Raw genomic sequence first — 27405 nt, 5'->3', positions numbered from 1 at the left:
ATGTGCATTACGTTGTGTTTGTTCAGGGTACTGTTGAGGATTTTGGGGTTTTTTTGAGTATTTTTTACAAAAGAAGTACATGCTTATTTTGAAAAATGGAAATGTGTACACAAAAAAATGTATACTCATATAATTCAGAGATAATTAAAGAATTAACTATTTTTTAAAGAATCATTCCTTCTATATTTTTTAGTTGGCATTCTACTACAACATAATATTTTTATAACTTTACTTATCTAGCCATATCTCTTCTTTGTTATTTACATTCATTTATATCAATATGGACTCATGCTTTCCTATTTTATTCAGTTAGTTAGAATCTGTTGCTGTCATTGATTTTGGTTTAAAATTGTCTCAGATTAATAGAGGTCCCTTCAAGCGGGTTTCATCTTTTTGAGATATCCCCAGTTATTCACTGAGCACTTCTTAGTTTCTACCACAACAAGGTATTCTAGGATCATCTCACATGTTCCCATTTCCAGTCCTGGAATCAGTCTTTCTCCAAGGAATGCTGACTGTTTTTAATGGAGTATGGTTTTTAGAAACCAAGTTCTGGGCGCTGAGATGCTCATTGTTATAGGCATCATCGTTTCTAGGTTCTCTCAGTGCGCGGAGATAGGACGTGTGTGTATGCACACATAACACATATATATGCACGGGATATTACCACTTTTAACATCTGAGGGTATTTCTTTCAGTCTTTATGGTTTCCCTTTTAGTATGTTCTTGTTTTTCTTTTTATTTAATTAAAATTATATTCTACTCTTGTAATCTTTTTATTTAAATATTTTGCATACTCTGACCATTTAGTATCATTTAAATTATTCAAAAATTTAAGTGACTATGTAATATCTATTTTAGCCCTTCACTAATTTTTGGAAATTTAAATTGTTTTAAATTATCATTGTTGTAATGCTGTGATAGACGTTTTAAAACATAAATCTTTACCAAGTGATATTATTAGTCATAATGTAGGCACATGTGGATTTTGCCAGCTTTATCCCTCAAGCTATACTTAGCCTTTTTATTTGAGAGTATTTAGTTTGCTACTAAACTCTAAACTCCATCAGATTTCCTCCCCTTGAAAAGTAGTAGATATGCAAGTTTAGTTGAACACAGTGATGATTAATTTTTTTGTTTGCTTTTGTTCTGATGACAAAACAGCTTATAGATGATTCTGAGTGCATTTATACTCACATCTTTGTGACTTCCTATGCTTGTCTGTGAATGCTTATGTCTAGCTGGTTTTGCTTGTTTTGTTTTAGGTTTTTTGTTTTCATTTATTTCTTGATCTAGTCTGTTTTTAAAAATAATAAGTGAAATGCGTGCTTTTTAGATTCTCTGTCAGGATGACATGAAAAATTACTTCAACTGGAAAGGAAAATCAGGTTCTTATAAATGAAAACAAACCTATCCAGGTAGCACTATTATTCCAGACATAAAGTGAAACCTAGTTTAAATATTAGTGGCATCTTTTGAATACAGTACTGCTGCATCATTTAGAAATCAGTTGTCATTCCTAGTTGGGATTTTTCTTGAGTCATCTGATTCCCCAGGATACTTTCTTTTCCAGAATCTAATTTATTTACTCACAATTTTTGAGGGCCTGCTGTATTCTAGATGTAAAGATAACTTGAAGGTGACTTTATTATTAAGGATTATGTTGGGCTTGATATGTAAGAAGCAAAACCTGACTACATAGGCATAAGAAAACAGGAGTTTATTTTTCTGGCAGAATAATTCTAGAGGAGGCAGGTAGTGACTAGCAGTGTTTTTCCCTTCTCAGTGGTATTGGGGCCAGCATCTCTTGGTCTTTCCCCTGTGGTCCCAAGGTGGCTGCTGCAGCTTTAGCCATCAAGCATGCATTTCAGGCAGGAAGAAGAGGAAAGGAGTGGTGTCGGCCACATTGATTTTCTTTTATCAGAGCAGTAAAAGCTTCTCAGAAAGACCGCCAAAGACTTCCTCACATCTCGTTGGCCAGAACTGTGTTACGTTGCCACTTCAGTAGAGCAGGTGATAGAGGAGGTGATGGGATTGTGTTTGCTGGGCAACAGTTATGCGGCATTTGGAGCTTGTAGGAAAAAGAAGCTGTCGCTTGTGGACGTGGCTAATCATCAGCATTGTTCTCAGCTGGTTTAGCCACTGTGTGTGTGGCAAGGCGTTAAATAGAGGTCTCAGAGCTGGAGAACCCAGCATACTCCTCTGCGTGGCTCCTGAGGGCGCTAAGGCTGGCACATGGGCTCATGCTCATGCTGTGTGGTCTGGATAGACCAGACGAACCACAGGCCAAATAAGTGGGCATTCGTTCTTTCTGCTTCGAATATCAAGTCTTCCAGAGCCAGCCGGTAGTGTTACTTTCTCTTAGGAGGAAGGCCTATATTGTTTTTGTTTAGATAATTCCATAAATGGAAATAATCTAGTATTGTACTATTTGGTTTCCCACTTTGTGTATACCACAAAATGCTGAGAAATGGAAAACTTTCTTTTCAATATCAGTGCATATTACTTTTCTCTAGGTGAATAATTTTGGTTTTGCTAAATTACAGATATGCCTTTTTTTTTTTTAATGGTATCTAGATTTGTTGAAGGTAAGCCTCTGGGGAAATCCAACCCATTTTCACAGTTGTGTCTATGGTAGAGTACAACAGAGTTACGGGCATGTCATTCTTGGTGCACATGTATGAATAGAGAATACTAAATGATTTTGAGGTAGAGAAAGGCTTTGTAAGCACGACGCCAAGGCCAGAAGCCACAGAGAAAGGTATTGGTAGATCTGACTACATGAGTCAGTTAAAAAAGATATCAAAAACAAAGTTATAAGTATATGAAAAAATTGTAAAGAAAAAGTTCAGTGTAACATGACTTTACCATGTAATAATGCTGTGTAAAGAGTTTTTACAGATCTCTTAAGAATATCCCAATAAAAATAGCGGGTGAAGCATGTCAATGCTCAAACGTAGAAATTATAAAAGAAAAATCACAAATGGCAAAAAAAATAGATTGTCAATCTTATTAATCAAAGAGATGTAAATTAAAATAATGGCATTTCATTTTTTCTTATTAAACTGGAAAGCATGAGAAGATTGATAATCCCCATGTTGATGGTGTGAGGAGCAGACACTTTCATTTACTGTTGTTAAGAACGTGATTGGCAGAATCACTCTGGAGGGGTATTTGGCAACGCTTTAAAAAATTTTTAATGTAAATGTATCTGTTGACCCAGAAAAATTCATTTCTAGCAATTAACCTAAGAAAATAGCAAGTTGGCAAATATTTTTGTATAGAGTCTTTACTGCAACATTGTTTAAATGGAGAAAAAAATTAAAAAATCCAAATGACCATCAATAGGGAACTAGTTAAAATGAATCACAGAAAAGAATTCAGTGAAGTTATAAGCAACTATTAAAGGAATAAGTGGAGCTGTATGTATTAACATAATGTTTAGTGTAGTAAGTAGACTACAAAGTACTGTAGTATAATCCTACTTTTGAATAAATAGACATGTGTGATCAAAAAAGAGTGATGCCTTTAAAAATATGCTGGTATGGAAATATCTCCAGATTATTTTGTTAACTATAAAAAAAAGAGGTTTTTGTAATCTCCATTTATGTTTTAAAAATAAAAATTAAGCAGCTAAATATGTACAAATATGTGAATATATATGTTACAGAACTTACATTGATAATATTTAAAATACCTATGGGGAAACAACTCAGATGAGGAACGGACAAAGGGAGATGTTTTATTTTCATGCTTCTGTTTTGCTTTAATTTCCTGCCGTGAGAGTGAGACCCAGTGGCTGCGGCTCCCAGGCTCTGGAGCATGGGCTCAGTAGCTGTGGCACGGGGCCTTAGTTGTGTCTGGGGTCTTCCTGGACCAGGGATCGAACCCTCGTCTTCTGCACTGGTATGTAGATTCTTGACCACTGAGCCACCAGGGAAGCCCATAACAAGTTTCCTAGCCCTTTTGGTAGAGGCCGCTCTACCTGTGGTTCCTACCACACCCAGATCTGGAGAGAGAATCCCTTCTCTTCTTTAGTTGTTTCTTGGCTCCAGTTTATCGCCTCACACATTTGCCTGAGTTAGATTAATACCCAGGATTAATAAAGAGAGGAGAAGGAGAGAATCCAAGTGCTGTTACTTGGTCTTGAATCCTCCATGTCATTTGTCCACTCTGAGCTCAAAAAATCTGCCCTTGGTGGAACTGAACTGAACTGAGACCAGAGCATAGCTCTCATTAAGGGAAAGAACGCAGAGGGCTTTAACACAGGGTATTAGAATATTCTTAGTGGAGGAAGAATTACTATCTGTAAAAGGATCTTTACAAAGATAGCGAGCGGCGTCTTCATTTTATTTCGCCTGTGGTGCAGTCTGTGTAGTGTTATCTATTTAGGTAATTTCTGCTGATACATATTCTTTTCTCATGCTAGGTGATTTACTCTTCAAGCAATCTACTTAAAACTCTTTTAAGGTGTGGAGTAGCCCAGTTTGCGCCTGTATTACCAGAATTCCGTTTGGGGGCATCATCTAGGTAAACCTTGCATACCGATTCACATGACTTTACACGCCCTCAGGTTTCCTTTGTTAGTGAAAGTCTCAGGTAACCACTGACACTTCATACCACCCCGTTAGGAGGGAAGCAGGGGGTTTCTATTGCAGGCCTGAGGAGCGCTTCTGGTACTGAGAGGAAAGAAGAGAAACCCCACTTTGCCCCCGTATCACGTGTTTGCATGCAAGTGAGGAGGTTACTACGAGGCTAAAAACAATCGCTGGCATTGCTGGACCCTCGGGTGCTCTTGGCATGGGGCAGTGCCGCTCCTGTGTGCCCTTCACACTCACCTTTGTGAGGAGGGCAGAGTGGCATGTGACCCTGAAGCAGCGGAGCTAGTCCATGGGCTGAGGACAGAGGCCTTGTCGCCTTGACAGCAGAGGTTCCTCTAGACGCAGTGCTGCCGCCAGGAGCAGGCCAGAATGTGACCTGCAGGATTCACAGGGTTGCTGCTCACCTCACCGACTGTTGAAGCTATTCCACGCTCACCAAGCTTATCAAGGATATTTTAGAACCAGCTTACACTACACGGCGGCAAGCCCTGGAGTGCTGTTAGACCAGAGGGAGGGAGGGCACAGCGGAAATTCAGGTGGCCTTTTGTTATGGTTCTAACGAAATGAAGAATTTGTCAGTTGTGGAAATAATCACCTGCGTTTTTGTCTGTATTTTTGAGAGACCCTCCAAGTTAGACTTTTTTCTTAAATACTTTTAAAGTTTATTTTGGCTTCACTGAGTGTTAGTTATGGCACGCAGGATCTGGAATCTTCCAGCTGAGGCATGCAAACTCTTAGTTGCCGTGTGTGAGACCAGTTTCCTGCCTACAGGTTGAACCCAGGCCCCCTCCATCGGGAGCATGGAGTCTAAGCCACTGGACCCGCAGGGAAACCCCCGAGGCAGACTTTTATTTTTTATTTTTGGCTGTGCTGGGTCTTCACTTGCTGCTCAGGCTTCCCCCCCACCCCCCTCTGGTAGTGGAGAGCGGGGCTACTCTCTAATTGCAGTGTGTGGGCTTCTCATCCAGGTGGCTTCTCTGGGGCTCGCAGGTTTCAGTGGTTACAGCACAGGGATTCGGTAGTTGTGGCTCCTGGGCTCTACAGTGCAGGCTCAGTAGTTGGGGCCCACAGGCTTAGTTGCTCCGTGGCATATGGGATCTTCCTGGACCAGGGATTGAACCCATGCCTCCTGCATTGGTAGGCAGATTCTTTACCACTGAGCCACCAGGGAAGTCTCCCAAGGCAGACTTTTAAAGAAGTTTGTTGTTCTTCATTTGCCACGTTGATGGAGGTCAGATAGTAAAATGCTGGTGTAAAAAGTATGAGAAGTAAATTCTGAGTCAGACTGAGACAGGTTCCTCCAAGCTGGCCACGGCCCCAGTTCTGGGAAGGGGGCTCATGGGAACTGCTTGCTCTGCCACTGTGGGTTTTGTTGTCAGCACAGAAGCAGGCCAAGCAGCAGCAGTCAGCTTGCTGTACCCCTAAGAAAACTGATGTTTTCCTTGCATTTAACTGCAGCTTCAGAGAGCAATAAGCTAAATCCAGTTTAACTGCCCATGAAAAGGGTTAGGTTCTTGTATTTTCCTAAGAAGCTTTTTTCTTGTTACAAAAATGATAGCAATCTCAACATTTTGTAGGTACTCCATCCCTTTGCAAAGAACTTAAATTCTCAATAGGAACAGCAGGAACTTTCATTTAGGCCCCCTTTCTCGCCTTCCCAGTCAAAAACCACTTTTCCCCACACCTTCCAGAAAGCTCCTGGCTTTAAAAAGAACAAGGAGAGAATCCTTTAATGATAACCACTAAGCACCAAATACATTATTGTTTTACATCTGAAATTTTAGAAACGTACAGATGTGATCCAGCCTTGTAAAGTGCTTTGTCAACATCACTGCCACGTTGCTCTTGAGGTGCCTCCGTGTAATAGAATTTGTGCAGGCAATTTATCTTCTTGCACCATTTTTAAAGTGTGTGGGTCTGCACCATGAGTATGAGCATATCGTATCCATGGCATTCTTGTCGCCCTAATTGGTAACCCAGAGGTTACTTAGACCATTTTTGATTCCCCATTACCTACTTTACCCACCCCCATACACACTTTTTATTAGACATAATGCGCTGAATAATGGTGAAATATTTCAATGAAGTTAGCTCAGCATTTGAGAGCACATTGTCTAATATCCCCAGAAATACCCTCCACAGAGCAGTTTTCGTTGCTGAAAATCTTGCCAGCAAGAATGGTTAAGATACAGATGTTTTCTCTGAGGCTGCTTATCTCCTAAAAAGACACAGGTTGTTCTGACAGGTGAAACAAGCCTGCGCAAATATGCAACACTGATCTAATCAGCGGGAACGCTTGGACGGGCCCTGCCTCTCCCCAGCATCATTAAAAGCTCCCATTACTCTTTTATTAGAGGCTCCCTCTCTTCCTTATCAGATTACAGAATGAACATAACTCATGGCAGTGATTTGATCTCTTGTTAAAGAGGATTACAGCTTTGCATTAACTCGGATTGACACAGTTTATAATTCACTTGTTGATACTCGGGTGGGCGGCATCCCATGTTTGACGCCCCCCAGCAGGGCTAAGGGGCCAAGGACTCTCATATATCATCATTGAAGACGGCGTCCAGCCTGGAGCGAGGGGGCCTGAGGCCTTCCACCTCCAGAAAGGACAGAAGGGACATTCTCAAGTTCAAACCTGACACTTGGGCCAGAGTTTTAAAAACGCCTGCAAAGAAGGCACTGCTCTTGTTTCTTCTGTATCTTCTGAAGCGCTCCTGTTAAGTCTTCACACAGTTCTAGAGAATTGGCATTCTCTAATGGAAGCCCTGGTTGCAAGCAGGTTCTAAAGAGAGAGAAAAGCACATTTTCCAAAAGGAGATTGCATATGCTGAACAGATTAAATCTTTGCTCAAAACAGGACTTCTTGACTATAGTTCTCATTTCTGCAGGCAGATTCCCACCATTTCTTCAAAAGACTGTGGTTCTTACTGTTTTTTCCCAAAGAGATGTTTCACATGCATTAAAGTGAGTGTAAATGTTCCTCTTAGTTCAGTTCAGTCGCTCAGTTGTGTCCAACTCTTTGCGACCCCATGAATCACAGCACGCCAGGCCTCCCTGTCCATCACCAACTCCCGGAGTTCACCCAGACTCACATCCATCGAGTCAGTGATGCCATCCAGCCATCTCATCCTCTGTCATCCCCTTCTACTCCTGCCCCCAATCCCCCCCAGCATCGGAGTCTTCCTAATGAGTCAACTCTTCGCATGAGGTGGCCAAAGTACTGGAGTTTCAGCTTTAGCATCATTCCTTCCAAAGAAATCCCAGGGCTGATCTCCTTCAGAATGGACTGGTTGGATGTCCTTGCAGTCCAAGGGACTCTCAAGAGTCTTCTCCAACACCACAGTTCAAAAGCATCAATTCTTCGGCGCTCAGCCTTCTTCACAGTCCAACTCTCACATCCATACATGATCACTGGAAAAACCATAGCCTTGACTAGACGGACCTTTGTTGGCAAAGTAATGTCTCTGCTTTTGAATATGCTATCTAGGTAGGACATAACTTTCCTTCCAAGGAGTGAGCGTCTTTTAATTTCATAGAACTATTATTTTTAAGTTGTTATATTCTATTATTATCATCTTATAAAATGTGATATTGTATAGATGGCTGTGTTAGACACAGTGAACTAACATGCAGGTGGGCAGGCAACAGGTAATGTTTTTCACCTGAATTTAGGTGAGTCGTCCATACATGCTACTGAGCCACCTGAGCAACTTGGGTTGCTAAGATGTGCATCATCTGTTTTTAAGTGTGTTCATCCTTTGCTCTGATTTATCCACTCTAAGTCTGCCACCCTGTTTCTGATTGGCAGTGAAATGACATAGAATGATAACTTCATATTCAACCTATTATTACTATTATTTTTGGTCAAGCCTCGCAGCTTCCAAGATCTTAGTTTCCCGACCAGGGATTGAACCTGGGCCCTGGCAGTGAAAGTCCAGATTCCTAACCACTAGGCCACCAGGGAGCTCCCTCATATTCCACTTATTGAATGTTTACTGTATCTGAGACACTGTACTAAGCTCTTCACATGTATTTTCATCCAGTCCTTATAAGAAACCACTGAAGTGGTTGATATTATCTACATTCTTTGGTAAGAATACTGAGGCACAGAGCAATTAAGTAATTTGCCCAAGATAGCCAAGTTCCGAGCGGAACTGGTTTCTGCATCTGGGAGTGTGGCTCCTGACCCCTGCCCCTGTTCCCGAGACATCAGCAAGCTTTCAGAAATATGTGGGAGCGATGTGCTGGAGGGCAGCTTGCTCCTCGCCCCCAACCCCACCACCAGCACACATACTCAGAGCCTTTCTCTTCATCAAAACTGGTTCAGAGTAAAATGACTTTTTCTTTCTGTTATAGTAAAGATGCTTTCTTTTTTTAAAAAATTATTTATATTTGTTTATGGCGCGCTGGGTCTTCCTTGCTGTGTGTGGGTTTCTCTCTCTGCGGTGAGCAGGGCTGCTCTCTGTTGCAGTGCGTGGGCTTCTCAGGTGGTAACTTCTGAAACTACAGCACAGGCTGTAGGCGCGTGGGCTCCAGTAGCTGTGGCGTGTGGGCTTAGTTACTCTGAGGCATGTGGGATCTTAGTGCCTGACCAGGGATTGAACCCCTGCATTGGCAGGTGAATTCTTAACCTCTGGACCACCAGGGAAGTCCCTAAAGATGCTTTCTGTGTGGGAAGATTTTGCCTGTCAAGCCATTCACATTGTAGTGTAAATCACTGAATTTGCAGGCCTGTTCTTATGGTCACCCTGTTCTTTGATGACAAAGACCCTAAGCCTCATAATTGGCTTTGAAACCTGGTCCAGTGTATTCAGTCCTTTTGCTCTGACAGTGCTCCTGGTTTCAGGTGCCTGTCACCTACTTTCCTTAGAGACTGTATTCTTCCCCTATCATAAAAACAAGACATGCTTATAGAAGAAGATTTGGAACATATAGAAAGGACAAAGGAAAATTCATGTTATCTGCCACTGGGAAAATAATATTATTAATACTCAATTATTAATATTGTTAATACATTAATATAGTAATAATATTTATACTTTTTATTATCTTGCAGAACTTTTTGTGTATATATTTTATAAAGACCTATTTGTATGTTTGAATCCCTTCTGTTTTAAAATTTTCATTTATTTGAAAAAAAAAAAATGCCATTTATTTGGCTATGCCAGGTCTTAGTTGTAGCATGTGGGATCTAGTTCCCTGACCAGGGATTGAACCCAGGTCCCCTGCATTGGGAGAGCGGAGCCTTACCCACTGGACCACCAGGGAAGTCCCTGAATCCCTTTTCCCAGTTAACTACTACAAGCATTTTAATGGCATATGTTTTTTTAAAGGCATCCTAAATAACCTTCTAATATTCTATTATGGAGTACTTATTCTTGGACATTTAGGTTATTTCTGACTGTTTTTATTTCTCTTTAGGGTAATGCTGCAGTGAGCATATTGATATAGAAACCCATGTTCTAAGGTTTGCTTGTATCTTTAGAATAGCTTCTGAAGAGTAGCAGGGTAATTTCTGGACCAAAGGCATAAACGTTTAAACATTTTTTCATTGAAGTACAGTTTATTTTCAGTTTTCTGGTGTATAGTAAAATGATCCATCCATATTTTCTAGTGGTTCATAATGGGTTGTACTAATTTCTGTCCCCCGTCCCCGCCTCCTGAGGTTCATGTCATTTACCTCTGCCGATATGAGAGTGCATTGCGTGACACTTTACTGGGGCCCACATGGCACTAGGCACTGGGCTAAGTATCTAATGTTTATTTTCTCATTTAGTAATAACCTTGAAGAGCATGTATGTTTATTAATCATTTATATTTCTGTTTTTAATCCTTTGTCCATTTTTTCTTCTTTGGGTTTAATTTTTCTCTGCAGTTTGTATGAATTCTGTATGTGATGATTATATACCATATTTCCTGTTTTTGTAGATTTCTCCCATTTTGCTTACCTGTTGGTATTAATGACTTTTATTGGTCATGTATAAATTTTATTTTCTATGTGATCCAAAACATAAGTTCTTTGTGGTGTTTTTCATTGCTTTTATGCCTTGGCATGGGTTTCTCAGGTGGCTCAGTGGTAAAAAACCTGCCTGCAATGCAGGAGACGTGGGTTTGATCCCTGGTTCGGGAAGACCCCCTGGAGAAGGAAATAGCAACCCACTCCAGTTCTCTTGCCTTTAAAATGCCATGGACCGAGGAGCCTGGTAGGCTACAGCCCACGGAGTCGCAAGGCGTTGAACATGACTGAGCAACTTCACTTCACTTGCAGCATTCTTGCTGGGAAATCCCATGGACAAGAGTAGCCTGCTGGGCTACAGCCCATAGGGTCACGAAGAGTCGTACACAACTAAAGCGACCAAGCTCACACACACTTGCTTGGGCCTTCCTTCCTGGATTCTAGGACCAGCTGTTAGCTGATATTTTTCTGTGACTTTTGTCTGATTTCTTTTCTTACTTTTCATCTGCTTGGAACTTTATTGTCATATGTTGCCCAGTGGTCTCTGCACTCTGCTCCTAATGCTGCTTTGTGAGCCCAGAATTTTTTTTCCCCACTTCCTAGCATTTCACTTTCACTGTGACACCAGCAGCCTCTTAACCACAGTCTGGTCGAATCATTTCTGTGTGTCTTTGCCAGATTACACCTTCCTAAAATGTTACTTAGAACATGCCACTCCTGGTGGCCTACCGAATAAAATCTGAGCCTGCCACCAAGGCCTGTGGTGACTTTGCCCTGCCTCCTTTCTCGCCTTGTCACCTGGCTCGGTGTGCACCCTCTGGTGCTGTCCTGCTGGCCCCCCAGGTCCCCGGACACCCTCCCGCCCCGGGTGCCTCCTCACCCCTTGCCCACCTCCCCTGTCCCACCTCTGTCCTTTCCTGCTGCAGGGCCCGTGGTCCTTGGTCCACACCAGCCTTTCCAGAGGGACTGTGCTGATTCTCCACCACCCACTGAGTAGGGGCTCTTTCGTCTTCAAACCCCTATTTTATTTGTTTCTAACAGTACTTAATATACTTCACAAAAACATTTATTAGGGTGTTTTTTTTCTCTTGTTAAGAATGCGTAATTTATAAGTCAAAATTGTATGCATAAGTTTACTATCATCCCATGTTTGGTGTTATCAAGGTTTTATGCTCTTACGTTTGGGTTAATATATTTTGATTCCAGTTGAATGCTGCCTTACTTACTATATGGGCTTCCCTGATAGCACAGTTGGTAAGGAATCCACCTGCAATGTAGGGGATCCTGGTTCAATTCCTGGGTCAGGAAGATCCACTGGAGAAAGGATAGGCTACCCACTCCAGTATTCTTGGGCTTCCCTTATGGCTCAGGTGGTAAAGAATCCACCTGCAATGCAGAAGACCTGGGTTCGATCCCTGGGTTGGGGAAATCCCGTGGAGAAGGGAAGGGCTACGCACTCCAGTATCCTTACCTGCAGAATTCCATGGACTGTATAGTCCCTGGGGTCACAAAGAGTCGGACACAGCTGAGCGACTGTCACTTTTCACATAGTTACTGTATACCATTTCTGTAGCACGTTTTATTTGTAGAACAAGTCAAGTCTTTTCCCAGTTGATGTCAGCCTTCCCTCGGCTAGAAAGCTGACTCCAGATCCTTGACCACCTGTTCTGCCCCAGCTCACAGGCAGGATCACAATGTGACCTTGAAGAAATCTTCTCTTTGGGCTTCTGTTGTTGTTCAGTCGTGTCCAACTCTTTGCGACGCTGTGGACTGCGGCACGCGCAGGCTTCCCTGTCCTTCACCGTCTCCTGGAGCTTGCTCAGACTCATGTCCATTGAGTTGATGATGCCACCCAACCATCTCATTCTCGGTCATCCCCTTCTCCTCCCACCTTCAATCTTTCCCAGCATCAGGATCTTTTCCAGTGAGTCAGCTCTTCACATCAGGTGGCCAAACTGCTAGCATCAGTCCTTCCAATGAATATTCAGGGTTGATTTCCTTTAAGATTGACTGGTTTGATCACTTGTAGTCCAAGGGACTCTCAGGAGTCTTCTCCAGCACCACAGTTCGAAAGCATCAGTTCTTTGGTGCTCGGCCTTAGTTTCCTGCTTTATAAAGTGAAAATAGTCCTTCTTGCTCATTAGATTCTTTTTTAAAAAACATTTATTCTTTAATTTATCATTTATTTTTAGCTAAGCTGGGTCTTTGTTCCTGCACTCAGACTTTCTCTAGTTGTGATGTGCAGGTTTCTCATGTGGTGGCTTCTCTTGTTGCAGAGCTTCGGCTCTAAAGTGTGAGCTCAGTAGTTGTGGCACATGGGCTTAGTTGCTCCGCAGCATGTGAAGTCTTCCTGGACCAGGGATCGAACCCCTGTCCCCTGCATTGGCAAGCAGGTTCTTAACCACTGGACCACCAGGGAAGTAAGTCTTCATTAGAGAATGAAATAGTCTTTGTAATTTTTTGTTTCTGAAAGGACTGTTTTAATGATACCTGTACAAATAGTTACTTAAACAAAATTTGTGTTTTTATACATGTACCTATTATGTCCTTGTTCCTTTGCCTCCAAGGCAGACATACCTATTTTTTTGTACCTGAGAAGAATTAGCTCTAGGCCTCCTGTCTGAAATGCCTTGAAAGGCCTTCGGCTTATGAGTCTATTGCTTGTAAGTAATTTGCTGGTAAGATTATTTTAGCAATCCGTCCTGTAAGACGGATGAACAAACTTTTTTGCCTCTTTTACTAAGATTGCTCCACAGTATCTAACTCTTAACTCTAATACAAAGATCTTCATTGACCCAATAAACCCATCATAGGTTGAAAATATCGTAAGTTGAAAATACAGTTAATACGCCTAACCTGCTGACATCACGGCTGATTGTCACCCACCTTAGACATGCCCAGGACACTTCCATTAGCCTACCGTTAGGCAGAGGCATCCAACGCAAAGGCCTATTTCATGATAAAGTGGCATGCCGATTGTGTCATTGACCGAATGCTGCAGGTGAGCGGCAGCAGGGCTGTGTGGGCACAGAGTGGTGTGTGCCGTTCGTCCGTTGTCACCATCGCGAGAGGGTCTGCCCCACGTCCCAGCCCGGGAAGAGAGAGGTTACAGTTCAAAATTCGAAGTACAGCTTCTACTAAACGCATGTTGCGTTCACACCGTTGTCAAGTTGAAAGATGTTTGAGTCAAACATCTTTTTATTTTTTAATGACTGTGCTGGCTCTTGTTGCTACTCAGGCTTTTCTCTTGTCGAGGCGAGCGGGGCTGCTCTCTAGCGCTGGTGTGCGGGCTCCTCCTCATGGCAGTGGCTCCTCTCACCGCGGAGCGTGGGCTCCGGATGAGCACGCTGTGTGTGCAGCGTGCAGGCTCGGTTGTTGCAGCTCCCAGGCCCTGGAGCACAGGCTCAGCGGTTGTGGCGCACGGGCATAGCTGCTCCATGGCATGTGGAGTCTTCCCAGAGCAGGGATCGAACCCGAGTCCCCTGCCCTGGAAGGTGGCTTCACCTCGGAGCCTCCAGGGAAGCCCGGTCAAGCGTCCGGGACCGTCCTCACGTCGCTCTGCTCCCCTGGCACTCGGTGCCCGGCCAGTTCACCAGCAGCGTGGGCCCGATCCTCTGCGGGCTTTATCTCCACACAGGAACATTGCCCCACCCAAGGGCCAGCTCCATGGTTTCTTCTTTGCTTGTGGCCAGGCTGGAAAAGCCCAGAAATAGAGTCCAGCCCTGGGACTTCATTCTTTACCTCGAGGGTTTTGGAAGTCGTTTTACTTAGGGTGAGCCCTGGGAAAAGGTCACAGTCTACACCACAGACGTGTGTTGTATGAAGGTCTTCTCCTGCCCATCTTGGCTGTGATAGCCATACTGGGTGTGGTTTCTGGTGGCCCTTCTACACATTACTAGTTACCATGGAAACAGAGTGTATGGACAGGGCCCTGGGTTGATCAATTCTCATTGTAGGACAGTTTTTTTTTTTTTTTTGGGACTACTCGCAGGATTTTGTTTGGTTTAAGAAGAAAACAGCTCTGGAATGGCTCCTGTATGTGCATTAACAAAGCATAATAGTCCCTGGTTTCCTTTTGTTATTTTTACTGTTGGTTTTAAGTGTCAAGCCAAAAAAAGGATATTTAGATAAAGGGCATTGCCTGAGTGTACTTTGAGTTCCAGGTGCTGGGGAGCCGGCATCTGTAATGGGAAGCTATTACTAACTACCCTGGAAATGAGGTCTTGAATGAGCCATAACCACACCTTGTGTTTTATCCATTGTCTCCCTCTGGGGAGCAGAACACTTTATAAACATTAACTCTTTTACCCTCTGGGCACCTCCACTTAAAAGGTAAATAAGACTGAAGGCTCTTTCCTCTCCAATATAGATGAGGAAACATCAGCCGGGAGAGGGAGATTACTGGCTGGAGGCAGGGGAGGCATTTGCAGCCCAGGGTGTTTGGCATGTCCTCCTGCCAACCCCCTCCTGCCGCGGCAGTGGACCCCAACACCCTGGTGGCCTCTGACAGCCAGTAGCTGCCCCACAAGGTTCCCCTTTCTGCCTCTCGGAGGCTGGTGGGGGTTGGGCCCTTTGTCTGGTGTGGAATGTGAAATGCAGCAAAGAGGACCAATTGTTCCTCACTGCTTTGTGCTCCTTTATAAGAAAGAAGAAATCAATACACATTTTCTCCTGCATGCACTTGGCAGCGCTCGGCCTCCCTGTCCGCCTCTCCGTCCTGCAGGGGAGGCACAGCCGTGCAACACAGCGGACTCCCCAGCTTCCAGGGGCAGAAACGCAAACTACTTATTTTGCACGGAGCAGTCAGGCTTTTAAAAACCAGTCCTGTAACTGGCTGAGGTCATCAGACTGCTGACTTCAGTGACTGGCTGGTGATCCAAGGCGCTTGAGTGGGGAGGCAGCCCCAGGGTAGATACCCAGAAGCTCCGGACCCCAGGGCACTGCCCTGGGGAAGGTTTCCCTGGCAGGTAGCTGGGAGAAACCTTTTTTCCAAATCTCTCTCGATACACAGAAGAGAGGAGCAAGTTCTTTGAAGGAAGATACTAAAAACCAAACAGGATTGACAGGTGGAGGGCATCAGTTTGCATTTTATCATTTAATTTAAATAAATTGTCCAAACAGGACCCTTAAGGTAGGGACCTTGTAGAGAGCTGAGACAGGAATCTTGCAGATTTTATTTTTTAATCAGAAAATGTGGTGTTGATCCCTATAACTTTGTAGCTTCCTGCCATTAAACAGTTAAGTGTGGGACATGACTGTTATAACAAAGGTGGTTTGTTTTTTAAATTTTTTTGAAGTACAGTTGATTTGCAGTGTTTTAGATATACAGCAAAGTGATTCAGATATATGTATGTATGTATGTGTGTATATACATAAATAGACACATATATCTCTTTTTCATATTCATTTCCACTATAGGTTATTATAAGATATTGAATATAGTTCCCTGTGCTACACAGTAGGTCCTTGCTATTTATCTGTTTTAAATATAATGGTGTGTATCTTTTAATCCCAAACTCCTAACTTCTCCTTCCACCCTTTCCCCTTTGGTAATGGTAAGTTTGTTTTCTACATTTGTGGGTCTATTTCTGTTTTGTAAATAGGCCGCTTTGTATCGTATTTTTAGATTCCACATGTAATGATACTGTGTGCCATTTAACAAAGGTAATTTAGGGGGCAGAACAGCCTCGCAGGGCCTGGTGAGGTCTGCAGGCAGGTTCTTGGGTACAGTGCTTCCTTTGCACCCAGGAGATCGCTGGGGCTGGAGTGTGGATGGTTTACCAGGGAAAGGAAGGAGGACCGAGAACAGAACCCAGGGAAGGGTGGTGGGGGGAAGAGAAAAGGATGAGGGCAGAGCAGGAACAGCCAGGGTTTCCCCCTGGGCGGAGCGTGTGGGGACCGGGGCAGGTGGGCGGCTCCTGGCCCCAGGGCCCTGCGGTACCTTTGTGTCCTGCGGGCTGAGCTGAACCCGTGGCTCGGCATCCCGAGCTGCTTTTATGTTCGGATAAAAAAAAGTCTCTGCTTTTATATTCGGATCAGGACTGGGTTTTTTTTGGTCAAGTCAGTCCTTCAGCTTAGCACCAGCAGTAATGGAATGCCTTGCTGAAACTCCGGGTTGACCACAGACATCTTCGCTGATTCCTGTGTGTTTTGACCCCCTTGGAGTAGCTGAGAGAAGGATCTGAGAGAAGGGTCACACACCGCCCCCCACCCAGGCCCTGGGTCGTTGGGCAGCGGTCTTGATAGGGATACAAATGTAATTCAGTGTCAGCCTCCCCTTCCGTGTGGCTGGAGGAGGTGATTCACGTCTAAGCAGTGAAGCATCCCGTGGCTTTTAACAGGAGCTGTTAGAGGGGCTGCTGTTTGAACAAGGAGCTTCATCTTCCTGAAGCCAGCAGTCACAAAGCCATAAACACAACACTGGCCAACTCTATTGCCAGGATCGTGTCGGCCTGACGTTAATATTAAACATCTCCAGCAAGCAGAGAGCTCCCCAGCCCAGCCACAGAATAAAAATAAATAAAAATAAAGAGAAAACCCCGCTAAAAGCAGTGAGATGATTTGTCGTCCTTCCTCTGTGAGGCCATTTGTCTTCTTTCGCATCAAATCTGTTATAAAACAGTCAAACTGTGAAAGTGGAAATCATCCCAGAAATATGGAATATTAACGCACAGGAGAGGAGGCGACATCCCTTTTGTCGGGAGGTCCCTCCTCACCCCCCGGCCCCACCTCTTCTTTTTTGCAAGTCCCACCAAGGTAAATTATTTTCCTTTAAAAGAATTTGAAAGACTTGAAACTAGTGGTAGGATGATGGAAGTTTCAAGTGTTTTGCTTCCTTGTTTAAGGGGAGTGAATTTGTAACTGACAAGGGAACAAGGAGGGAACACGGGTGGGGAGAACGCTCTGCAGACTCACCCCTCGCATCCTCTCACCCATCGTTCCTCTTTCAGTTCCTTTGTCTGGGGCCTGAACCTGCATCTTTGAACGTTTATAAATCTCGAGTCTGATCTTTAGGAGACAGGCCAGAGGTCACATGTCACCATCTGTAATTTAAAGCTGTGGGGCTAAAAGCATTTGCAGAGGTTTGAAGGACCCAGTTCTGACCTGACCAAAGGAGCGAATTGGAACAGACCTTCCAGAGTCTCCTTCAAGCGCTGGGGAGGATGGTGAGGAGAGCAGAGGTGATGGGGAATTTATGGCCAGTTTGCCAGAGCCGCTCGTTGCCTAGTCCACTGAGACGTGCGTCGTGTGCTGCCACCTTGTGGCAGATCTGGGCAGCTGCGGCGAGCTGTCCTGTAGCTTATGTAGCGTTCAGCCTGGTTCTGAAGGGAGGTTTGTCCAGATGGAGGTAATTAGTGATAGGTAAGAGCGTTCTCTGAGTTACTGTTACTCTGCTCACTTGTCCCTGTTAACAGCCCACGATGAGAGAATATTGCTTTTTTCTCTTTTCTCCTTTCTTGGCTTTTTCTGTGTATTGTTTTAGGGCATGCAGTTGTGTTGGCATTTCAGGGGAGAAGCCACTCTTTGTTGCTGGGGATGCTGGGAGGAGAGGGAGGGAGTTAGGTGCTGACCCATTGGCTTTACCCAGGAACTCTGAGTTTTCTACGCTCATAATCTTTTTACATCACTGTGAGTGGCACTCCCTCCTTACAAGATGCACTTCTGTGGCTTCACTGGCATTGCCTTCCTCACTGTCCAGGCTTCCTGAAAGACAGAGTCTTGGCTGGGGGCTCTGCCCCACCCCCGGTCCCACCGCTGTGTGTGCACATGGCCCCCCCCCACCCCCGATCCCACCACTGTGTGTACACACGGTCCCCCACCCCCGGTCCCACCGCTGTGTGCGCACACGGCCCCCCACCCCCGGTCCCACCGCTGTGTGCGCACACGGCCCCCCACCCCCGGTCCCACCGCTGTGTGCGCACACGGCCCCCCACCCCCGGTCCCACCGCTGTGTGCGCACACGGCCCCCCACCCCCGGTCCCACCGCTGTGTGCGCACACGGCCCCCCACCCCCGGTCCCACCGCTGTGTGCGCACACGGCCCCCCACCCCCGGTCCCACCGCTGTGTGCGCACACGGCCCCCCACCCCCGGTCCCACCGCTGTGTGCGCACACGGCCCCCCACCCCCGGTCCCACCGCTGTGTGCGCACACGGCCCCCCACCCCCGGTCCCACCGCTGTGTGCGCACACGGCCCCCCACCCCCGGTCCCACCGCTGTGTGCGCACACGGCCCCCCACCCCCGGTCCCACCGCTGTGTGCGCACACGGCCCCCCACCCCCGGTCCCACCGCTGTGTGCGCACACGGCCCCCCACCCCCGGTCCCACCGCTGTGTGCGCACACGGCCCCCCACCCCCGGTCCCACCGCTGTGTGCGCACACGGCCCCCCACCCCCGGTCCCACCGCTGTGTGCGCACACGGCCCCCCACCCCCGGTCCCACCGCTGTGTGCGCACACGGCCCCCCACCCCCGGTCCCACCGCTGTGTGCGCACACGGCCCCCCACCCCCGGTCCCACCGCTGTGGGCGCACACGGCCCCCCACCCCCGGTCCCACCGCTGTGGGTGCACACGGCCCCCCACCCCCGATCTGACCTCTGTGTGTGCACATGGCCCCCCGGCGCCTGGGGCAGCCACCTGCCATCTGGATCCACACAGTTGCCCCTCTTAGGCCATAGAACCAGTTCTCAGACATCTTTCTCTCACCTGTAAAGTCTCTGATACAGAGTAGAATGGATTTGGGTGAGAGGAAGCAGGAGGAGTGAAAGATGCAAGAAGGTGGCGTCTAGTCCGTAGTGTTTGCGAGCAGACCCTAGCAGCTGGGTTAGGAGGACCCCTTGGTTTGGTGCCAAGTGATCATTGGCAAGACAGGTTTTTCCAGTTGGCATGTGGAATGCCCTGGACCTGTCTGCAGACAGAACAGAGAGACTGGGACTCTGTGAGGGCAGGAAAGGATATGCTGAACACAGAGGCGATGATAGAGCCTACCCTGCACGCCTGGGCCTCCTGGACCGTCCAGACCCCGAGGTGGGCTCAGAGGGTGCAGATGCTGACTGTTGGGCAACTGGAGGGCTCAGAGGGGTTCTGTCAGGCCAGCAGAAGAACCCCAACTTTGGCATAGCGGGATGGACTGTTTCTTTCCACCTGGAAAAGACCAGACTTAGTTAGGAGACAACAGTAGTTGAAATGCTGCCCCAGGGAAGAGCTGTCCCTGCGGCTTTGGACGGCTGGGCCATGGGTGGGGGTCCCACAGTGGCAGAGGGTGGCCCAGCCAGAGGAAGAGTGTTTCCACATCTCCAAATGGAGTGGGTTGTCCCAACAGAGTGACTCCATATGATCACCTTCCCAACTTAGCTTCTGCCGTGTCATTCCTATTTTGATAATCCTGCAAAAACCTGATAAGCATTCACATGTATTTTGTGAATCTGTTATACCTGTGTGTTACACTCTGAGACCAAGGAACCATCCTCACCTGATACAGGTTTATAAGCTTCCACAGCACTAACAAGTAAAATGTTTTGAAACACAAACATAAAAAAATCCTGCATCAGTAACATCACCAATAATTATTAAAAGCGCATCTGCCGTCAGCAACCACGGTGGTCAGTGTGAGTTTCTGCTCCGGCCGTGTCTGTCCTGACACGATTTGGGTTTAATCAAGGTTCTGCTGGACACGAGCGCTATTGTGATCAGAGCCTTAGTCTCCCTTTCCCTTTGTGTATTTCATCATCCTTGGATTCGCAAGTGTATGTCTAAGACGTGGAGTCCTGCAGAAGCACACGGCACAGGCCCTTCGGGTGTGCAGGGCCGAGGCGGGAATTACCGGGGAGGGTGGGCCCTCGTGGGATGCATCTTGTATATTTAGGGAGGAACCCCTCCACCTCACCCCCAGTGAAGCAACTGATGAGCAGTGTCAGATTAATCAAGGACAAATTCTGCATACAGTTTTAATCAGGAAAGCAGCAGTTGTCTCCACTGGCACTTTTGGAAGAATGGCTGGAGTCCCAGCATGTCTTACTTGCTCGGAGACCAGGAGGTACTTTTGGAGGTTGTGCAGGTTTCTTTAGGGAGCGGTGCCCTGGCTGCTTTCTCCTCTGCCTGCTTTTAAGGCCACAGGGCCAGGTGGGTGTAGCTTGGAGGTGTCCGGGGTGTGGCCGGTGCAGCTCCTTTGGTCCCAAGTGCTGCAAGCTCCTGACCTCTGACCGCACCCCCGCACAGGTCTCTGTGGGCTCAGAAGTGCCTTTGTCCTGAGCTGTGTTGCAGTTGGTGAGGAGTGCGTGCGGCTGGACTGCACCTTGACACACGTCCAGCCCCGTTTCCTTTAGGGCCCTGTTGAGCCTTGCCCGCCGCTCAAGTGATAGCATCTCACAGCCAGCTTGACTGGGCACACTTAAGTCTCTTTACCTCACATAATAAAAAGCTGAATCCTAGTACACACACACACACACACACACACACACACACACACACACATTCTGTCTTTATGGAAAATGGCTGCTAATCCATGATCATTTTTTTCCAGAAACAGGTTTTATGATAATATAGTAAAAATATTAAATTAGAAAATGCCTCACTAAGGGTTATAAAACCTTACTACACTAGAGATAGGTAATTATCCCCTCTACAGCCTAAATGACAGTTTAAAAGAAATAAAAATGTTAGTGCTCATTACTTGCTTTTGTAGGTTGCAATAAAGGGTAAGTTAAATTTTAATTCAAGGAAGAGCCCCTGCTATCGACCTTCTACCTTAGGTCCAAGTCCTGTTAATTACTCTGTGGGTCATTCTCCAGCATGATACCCCATTAATACATTTCCTGCAGTGGACGTTCCCACTGGCCATTGAGGCCGAGAGTGTGGGGGGCGGGGTAACAAAGGGGGGAAGGCATTTCAGCTCAGCGATTCAAATCTGGACTCTTAATGTGGTAAGGAGCAGGAATTATGTATTAAGGAAAAAAAACCCAACTTCATTATGCATAGCCTTAAGGGGACCTCAAGTATTAAACTACACGCTTACCCGGGAGAATCGGGTGGAGACAAGGTTAACCTGAAGGATTGATAGTTTAGCTTCTCTGCCTGGCTCAATCCCGGGTAGGAAAGATGCTGGGGTCGGGGCGGGCGGCGGGGAGCGCTCTGCAGCAGAAGGCCGGCTGGCCCTCTGTCCCACCGCGGCTTTTCCTTATCCGGTCCTGGTTTTAGTTTTGTTTTCCTGGCTCTGGGAGGGGACCCAAGTGTGTCCTGTTTCCTTCCACATGCTTTTCCCTCCCCCGAGCCCTGGGTCAACCACCCGCCTCGGGTGGGGGCACCGCTCAGTACCCACCCTGCCCCCCCACCTCAGTCTTCTCCCCGGGCCACAGAGAGATCTTCCTCCCCTGGGAAAGGAGATGCAGGGAGTTGGCAGGAATCAGTCTCCAGCTCTTTCCCGCAGCGGTCCTGGCCAAGCGGAGTTGCAGGTTCCCCTCCTCCCTTGCCTTTCACAGTTGCTTCACTGGACATGAAGCCCCTCCTTGCCCCAGAGTGGGGGAACCTCAAAGGACCAGTCAACATATTAGGGCAGGGATCACGACCGGCCGTGACCTGGGTCCAGGTAACAGAGCCCTGACGGCCAGGTGGCTCCCGGGTCTTTATTCTCAGCAGAATTGCAGGAGAACCTAATTGAGTTGTCAGCTGATAGATCATTAAAACTAATTTTTGGTGGGAGATCACTCTGAGACTGGGGGAGAAGGGCGATTAATTCAGAAGGAATTGAAAGGACTGGGTGTCACTGCTGTAGCAAAGCTCTCCTTTCCCACATCTGCTTGTTTGCATGGCAAGGTTTCTCATCACTGATGGCTACGCAAGCTAAAAAGCAGGACAGAATCGCTGCTGAACCTGCTTTCATCCTAGCGATAAATAATACTCATCCCTGGAATGGGAATGGAGGGGGAAGCCTCATCTATGTCATTAAGAGATAATTCCCAGTAACATTTTACACATACTAAAAATTTACCAAAATTATACCAAACTTTATTATATTGTTATCATATATATCAGTTGTATCCTAATAATAATTACAGTGATAACACAGTCCAGAAGTATAATTTTTCAAAATTAACTTAGAGCTTTATGGTCCCAAGAAATGAAAATATTTTTGTTTCAACTTTTTAAATTTCAAAAAGTGCATCAATTTGCATACTTATTTTTGTGGCCAAAGTATCATAGAGTAATCAATAAAAGACTTTCAAGCATAAATCAATTATATTAAGACAAAAACCTATAGGGAAAAATCAGATGGAAATCCGAGTTTAAGAAGAAAAGGATGCTGTAAAATTTCCAGGTTAACGAGTTTGTTTACTTGTTTAAATGAGCGGTGATGGATATCAGATCAGTATAGCACATAGGGTCCATGGGGTGTATTACAAACAGGATGCAAGAGTTTTATTTTAAAAGTTAGTATGCACAATTTTCTGATAATTATATCCTTTGTGCCTATTAACATTTATTGAGAAAAATTTTATATATCAATTTAAAAATGTGTGCAGAGGCTGCGGGATTTTGGAAAGTTGTGTAGGGGCTGTGCAGAGAGGTTGAGGACCAGACCACAGACCCCACCCTCACGGCGGTGCGTTTCCCACCTCCGCCCCGGGCAGGCCCTCTGCAGGGAAGAGGGCCGGGAGCCGAGCTGAGCAGCTGGAGTTTGGGGGGCTTCATCCTGGTCATGCTCTTGGACCCCAGGAGGGTCAGCTTTGTCCATCTCTAGAGCTTTAGACTAGGCCTGAGGGTCGTGGACAATGGGTAGGAGATGGGAACAGAAAAGTCTCTGAGGAGGCTGTCGCCACCTTCTTGGTGAGAGATGGTAGGATCTGAAATGACGGAGCCTGGAGGAGCAGGGACGTCTGAGGTACTTGGAGGGTGAAAACAGTCCCTGATTGGTGGTCGTGGGTGAGGAGGACTTGGAATTGAAATTGCTTGGGGATTCTCAGGTGGGAATAATCCCTGACTTGTGTTTTTTCTCTCTTTGCTGTAAAATATATTTTAAGAATGCAGACCACTCTGCCGTCCAGGTTGCTTTCCCATGAACAGCTGCATATGTTTGTCAGCCTTGCCCACCTGAGTGTGAAATGATGTTCTATCAAAACATGGGTTTCAGCATCCCCCTCTCCGCTCCTGACACGTGAACCCTGCTGCGGGCAGTGACTGCCGCGTGGCCCCGGCGGTTCGCTGATGTCGTGGCGCGGAGAGGAAGCATTTGCTCAGTGGTAATGATGGGTCTGGCGCGGGCGAGGCTAGAAGGGGTGATTATGAAAGGGCTCCACAGCCGCAAAGCCACACTGTCCTCTTTGTCACGGTGACCCTCCCCTTAACACCGTTTAATTTCTTTGTGGAAATGGCCGCAGAGACTTGCACTTATCGGCAGGTAGGCAGGCCATCGCGTGAGCAAGTCACACCTGGGCAGGGCAGGGCTGTCTTCTCTGTGATGGAGCCGGGGATTCAGAAGCCACTGCCTCCGGAAGGAGGCTGCCCGCCTGTCATTTGCGTGCGGTCCGCAGCTGCCTTCCCCTTGTGCACACGTCGGGGCCGTCCGGGCCGAGCCGGGCAGATGTGTATTTTCAGGGACAAAGAGACCCTGCGGCTCCGGGCGGACCGCAGCCTTTGTCGTCGGCCCAGGGGCACCCCGGTCGGCTGAAGGTACCGGCAGGTTCTTGCCATAACGTTCCTATAATAGTATGGGAGACCCACTGTTTTCTGGCCACTTTCCCTGCCTGCCCCGTGGTCCCCGGCATGACAAGGTTACTTTACATTCGTTGCTTCAGTGGTTCCTTCTTTAAGATTTTTCCATTTTCAGAGTTTCAATATGCTATTCCTGTTGCTGGGGTTTCTAATTAGAGTTCCTCTGTTGGGCTTCCCAGGTGGCTCTGTGGTAAAGAATCCTCCTGCAGTGCAGGAGACTTGGGTTCAATCTCCAGGTCAGGAAGATCTCCTGGAGAATGGGACGGCTACCCACTCCAGCATTCTTGCCTGGAGAATTCCATGGACAGAGGAGCCTGGGCTGCAGTTCATGGGGTCGCGAAGAGTCAGACATAACTGAGCGACTAACACTTTCACTGTTGGTACCCGAAACTGTAGCAGGGTGAATTCAAACAGACTTGTAAGATTTTGTGTTGAAATGTAGCTGGACCAGTAATAGCTGTCTGAAGCATGGGGGGTTTTTTGCTCTTTGTTTTGAAAATTAGATTTGCTGATGATGACTCTCAGGTAATAAGAGCACTTCTATCAGCCAGCCTGTCAAGGATAGCAGGCTGTGGCTTTTGACAACAGAGTGGGCAAAGCTTTCTCCCAAGCTCGTTCACTCACTGGTCTGTGACCTCTGCCCCGTGCCTGCCCTCCTTCCCTGAAGGTAGAGGTTTGGTCCCTGCCTCCCTGTGGTGTGACCCGCCTGGAGGCTCGTGGCTCCTCGAATCCCAGGGAGACCTGGCCCTCAACTCAGGGAAGAGTTTTGGGCTGCTGGGGCCCAGGGGCCCTTGACCACCCCTGCCGGGCGGCAGAAACACTAGTGCAAGTCATTTATTCATTTTCAGGGACCCAAGACCCTGGCATGTTAGGGTTATTATTTTTTTTCACGTCAAACCCAAATTTAGAAATAAATTAGCCAATCAAATTACCTATTTGATGGAGGATAGTGGAAGGGCGGGGTTTGGGGAAGAGCCCCTGTGCCCAAGCAGCTGCACGCGTGCTGGTAATTGGAATCTTGTTGCTGGGTCATTTTCATTGTTTTTCAAGTACTGCCAAGTCCAGGAAAATGTATGAAAACTAAATTATATCCCCTACATCCCATGTCTGATTGAATCCTCCTCGTGTGGCAGTCTCATACATCCTATTAAAATATTCAATCTTGTTTTCTTACTGGAAGAGCCTGTCTGTAAAGGGCAAACTTATAGAAAACTGGTTCCCTGGAGACAGGGTATCTAGCCACGCCGGACTATTTACATATTCTGCTGTTTGGCCCATTCTAGGTTCTTCCCCTCCTCTGTGTTTGTGAAGAAGAGCTGTGGGATGCATTTTTAATTACGCAGCTGTGTTTTCAATTGAAGACTCAGATTGGGGTATTTCCCAGCTTCCTGGTTCTTTTCTAACCTTGGAAAGTTAAACCAATGCATTAACCAGTTTGTTTCGTTTGTCTTCCAGGACAGAGCTGTATCGATCCCTTTTTGGCCAACTCAACCCCCGTGATGACAGCCACGGGGCCTGACGGTGCCCATCTCTCCAGCTCGAGGCCTGAGGTGGGGTCGCTGCGCACCCTGTCCCGGTGGAAGGTGGAGGAAGCCATGGGCTGTAATCCTGGGAATATGCGCTGTCCAGAAGGCGGCCTGAGGCGGGCCAGGAAGCCTCTTCCCACCGCGCCCCCACTCCCCACCCCATGGCCTTGAACCACCACAAATAAAGAGGATTTTTACTGTTGCTGCAGCCACACGTGATTCCTTCAGCAGCACCGAGTGATTTACGCTCCTGCAGGGCGACAGGCTCTTTGTTTCCCCAGCCCAGTGGCCTTCTCTCACAATATAAAACTTCACAGAAGGGGGACTTCCCCAGGGGTCCAGTGGTTAAGACTCTGCTTCCGATGCAGGGGTTGTGGGTTCAATCCCTGGTGAGGGAACTTCAGTCCCACATGCCTCAGGGTACAGTCAAACATTCTAAAAAATAAATAAAATGAACCCAGGATTTGGGAAAAAACAACTTCACAGAAGGAATAATCCCTGGGCAGAGGCTGCTCTCAGGTGGGTTATGTTCAGCAATTGATTGTGGCTCTGAGCAGCAGGCACACCCGCCCCGCACCCTGTCAGCTGAGCCTCGGTGGAGGTATCTGTCTGTTGTTGCTCAACAGCAATCTCTGACTTCTCTCTTGTTTCCTCTTTTCACCCATAAAGATTCTTCCAGAGTCCTTTTCCATTCTCACCATTCCTAAATCACTTTATTAAGATCAGCTCTGGTGTAAATCCAGCAGGAGGAAATGATTCACTTGTTTTTCATCCAAAGGTCAAAAGCTGAAAATTAAATCCCCATAAGGGGGATTTATTGGCCTGCTGTGGTCAGTATGCAATGAACTGATCTTGCATAAGTAATGTGTATGTGCCCACACGTGAGGCTGACCATCTCTCGGGTCCTGTGCCCCTATCTTCAGAGCTATGGAATTAAAGGAACATTGACTCCAGGCATCTGAGGGCAGTTGTAGTTAATGTCTAGTCATTGTTTTTACAGAGTCAGGTTTTGGTATTGTTTTAAAATGTCAAAACCAAGTGACAGATTTTTGTGCCCAGGGATCCCACGTTATCCTTGACTAGGTGTCCAGGGACCGAGGACACAGCGCCAAGAGGCTGGGCTCCAAATGAAGTGAGTCCGAAATGCAATCTGCATCACGGTTTAGTATTAAGGTGAGCATCTGGTGGGCTTGGGGTGGGCAGAGGCGGGGAGGAGGAGGGTTTCTCTGTCTCACAGTAATTGGACCTTGATACATCCTGATGTGTTTTTCTCCTCTTGGGCTTGACTGTCAGGAAAATGTTTAATTTTCAGTGTGTCTCCAGTTACTTAAAAGATCAATCAACAAAAATAGATTTCCCTCACTTTCACTCCCTTCAAAATGATCACTTTTAAAAATACAGATCATCCAACCCCATCCATCCAACTTGAGGATCCCAGATAGCGCATGTTAGAACAGCAGGTGGATAACCTCTTCACTGGCCACCCAGTGCAGACCCTCGTTTCCTAAAGAGATAGAACCTTTGTCATGGTCATTATCCAATGGAGAAAAAGATTTAAACAGGTACTTCAAAATATTTGGAGTCCATCATGTTTAATTAGAATGAATTAAAA

The 27405-nt window shown here is 46.6% G+C and overlaps 1 protein-coding gene across 1 annotated transcript in view; it reads left to right on the top strand.

The window, feature by feature from the left end:
- The window catches only part of AATF (apoptosis antagonizing transcription factor), a 105911-nt gene extending 79916 nt beyond the window's left edge, over positions 1–25995 (top strand). The window contains exon 12 of the mRNA XM_055577362.1: positions 25723–25995. Coding sequence (XP_055433337.1) covers positions 25723–25786 — 64 coding nt within the window. The 3' untranslated portion in view covers positions 25787–25995. The remainder of the gene's footprint in view (positions 1–25722) is intronic.
- Positions 25996–27405: the final 1410 nt, after the last annotated feature.

The sequence above is a fragment of the Bubalus kerabau genome, chromosome 4, assembly GCF_029407905.1.
Source record: "Bubalus kerabau isolate K-KA32 ecotype Philippines breed swamp buffalo chromosome 4, PCC_UOA_SB_1v2, whole genome shotgun sequence".
NCBI classification, from domain to species: domain Eukaryota; kingdom Metazoa; phylum Chordata; class Mammalia; order Artiodactyla; family Bovidae; genus Bubalus; species Bubalus kerabau.
This window is presented reverse-complemented; position numbering and strand designations above follow the sequence as displayed.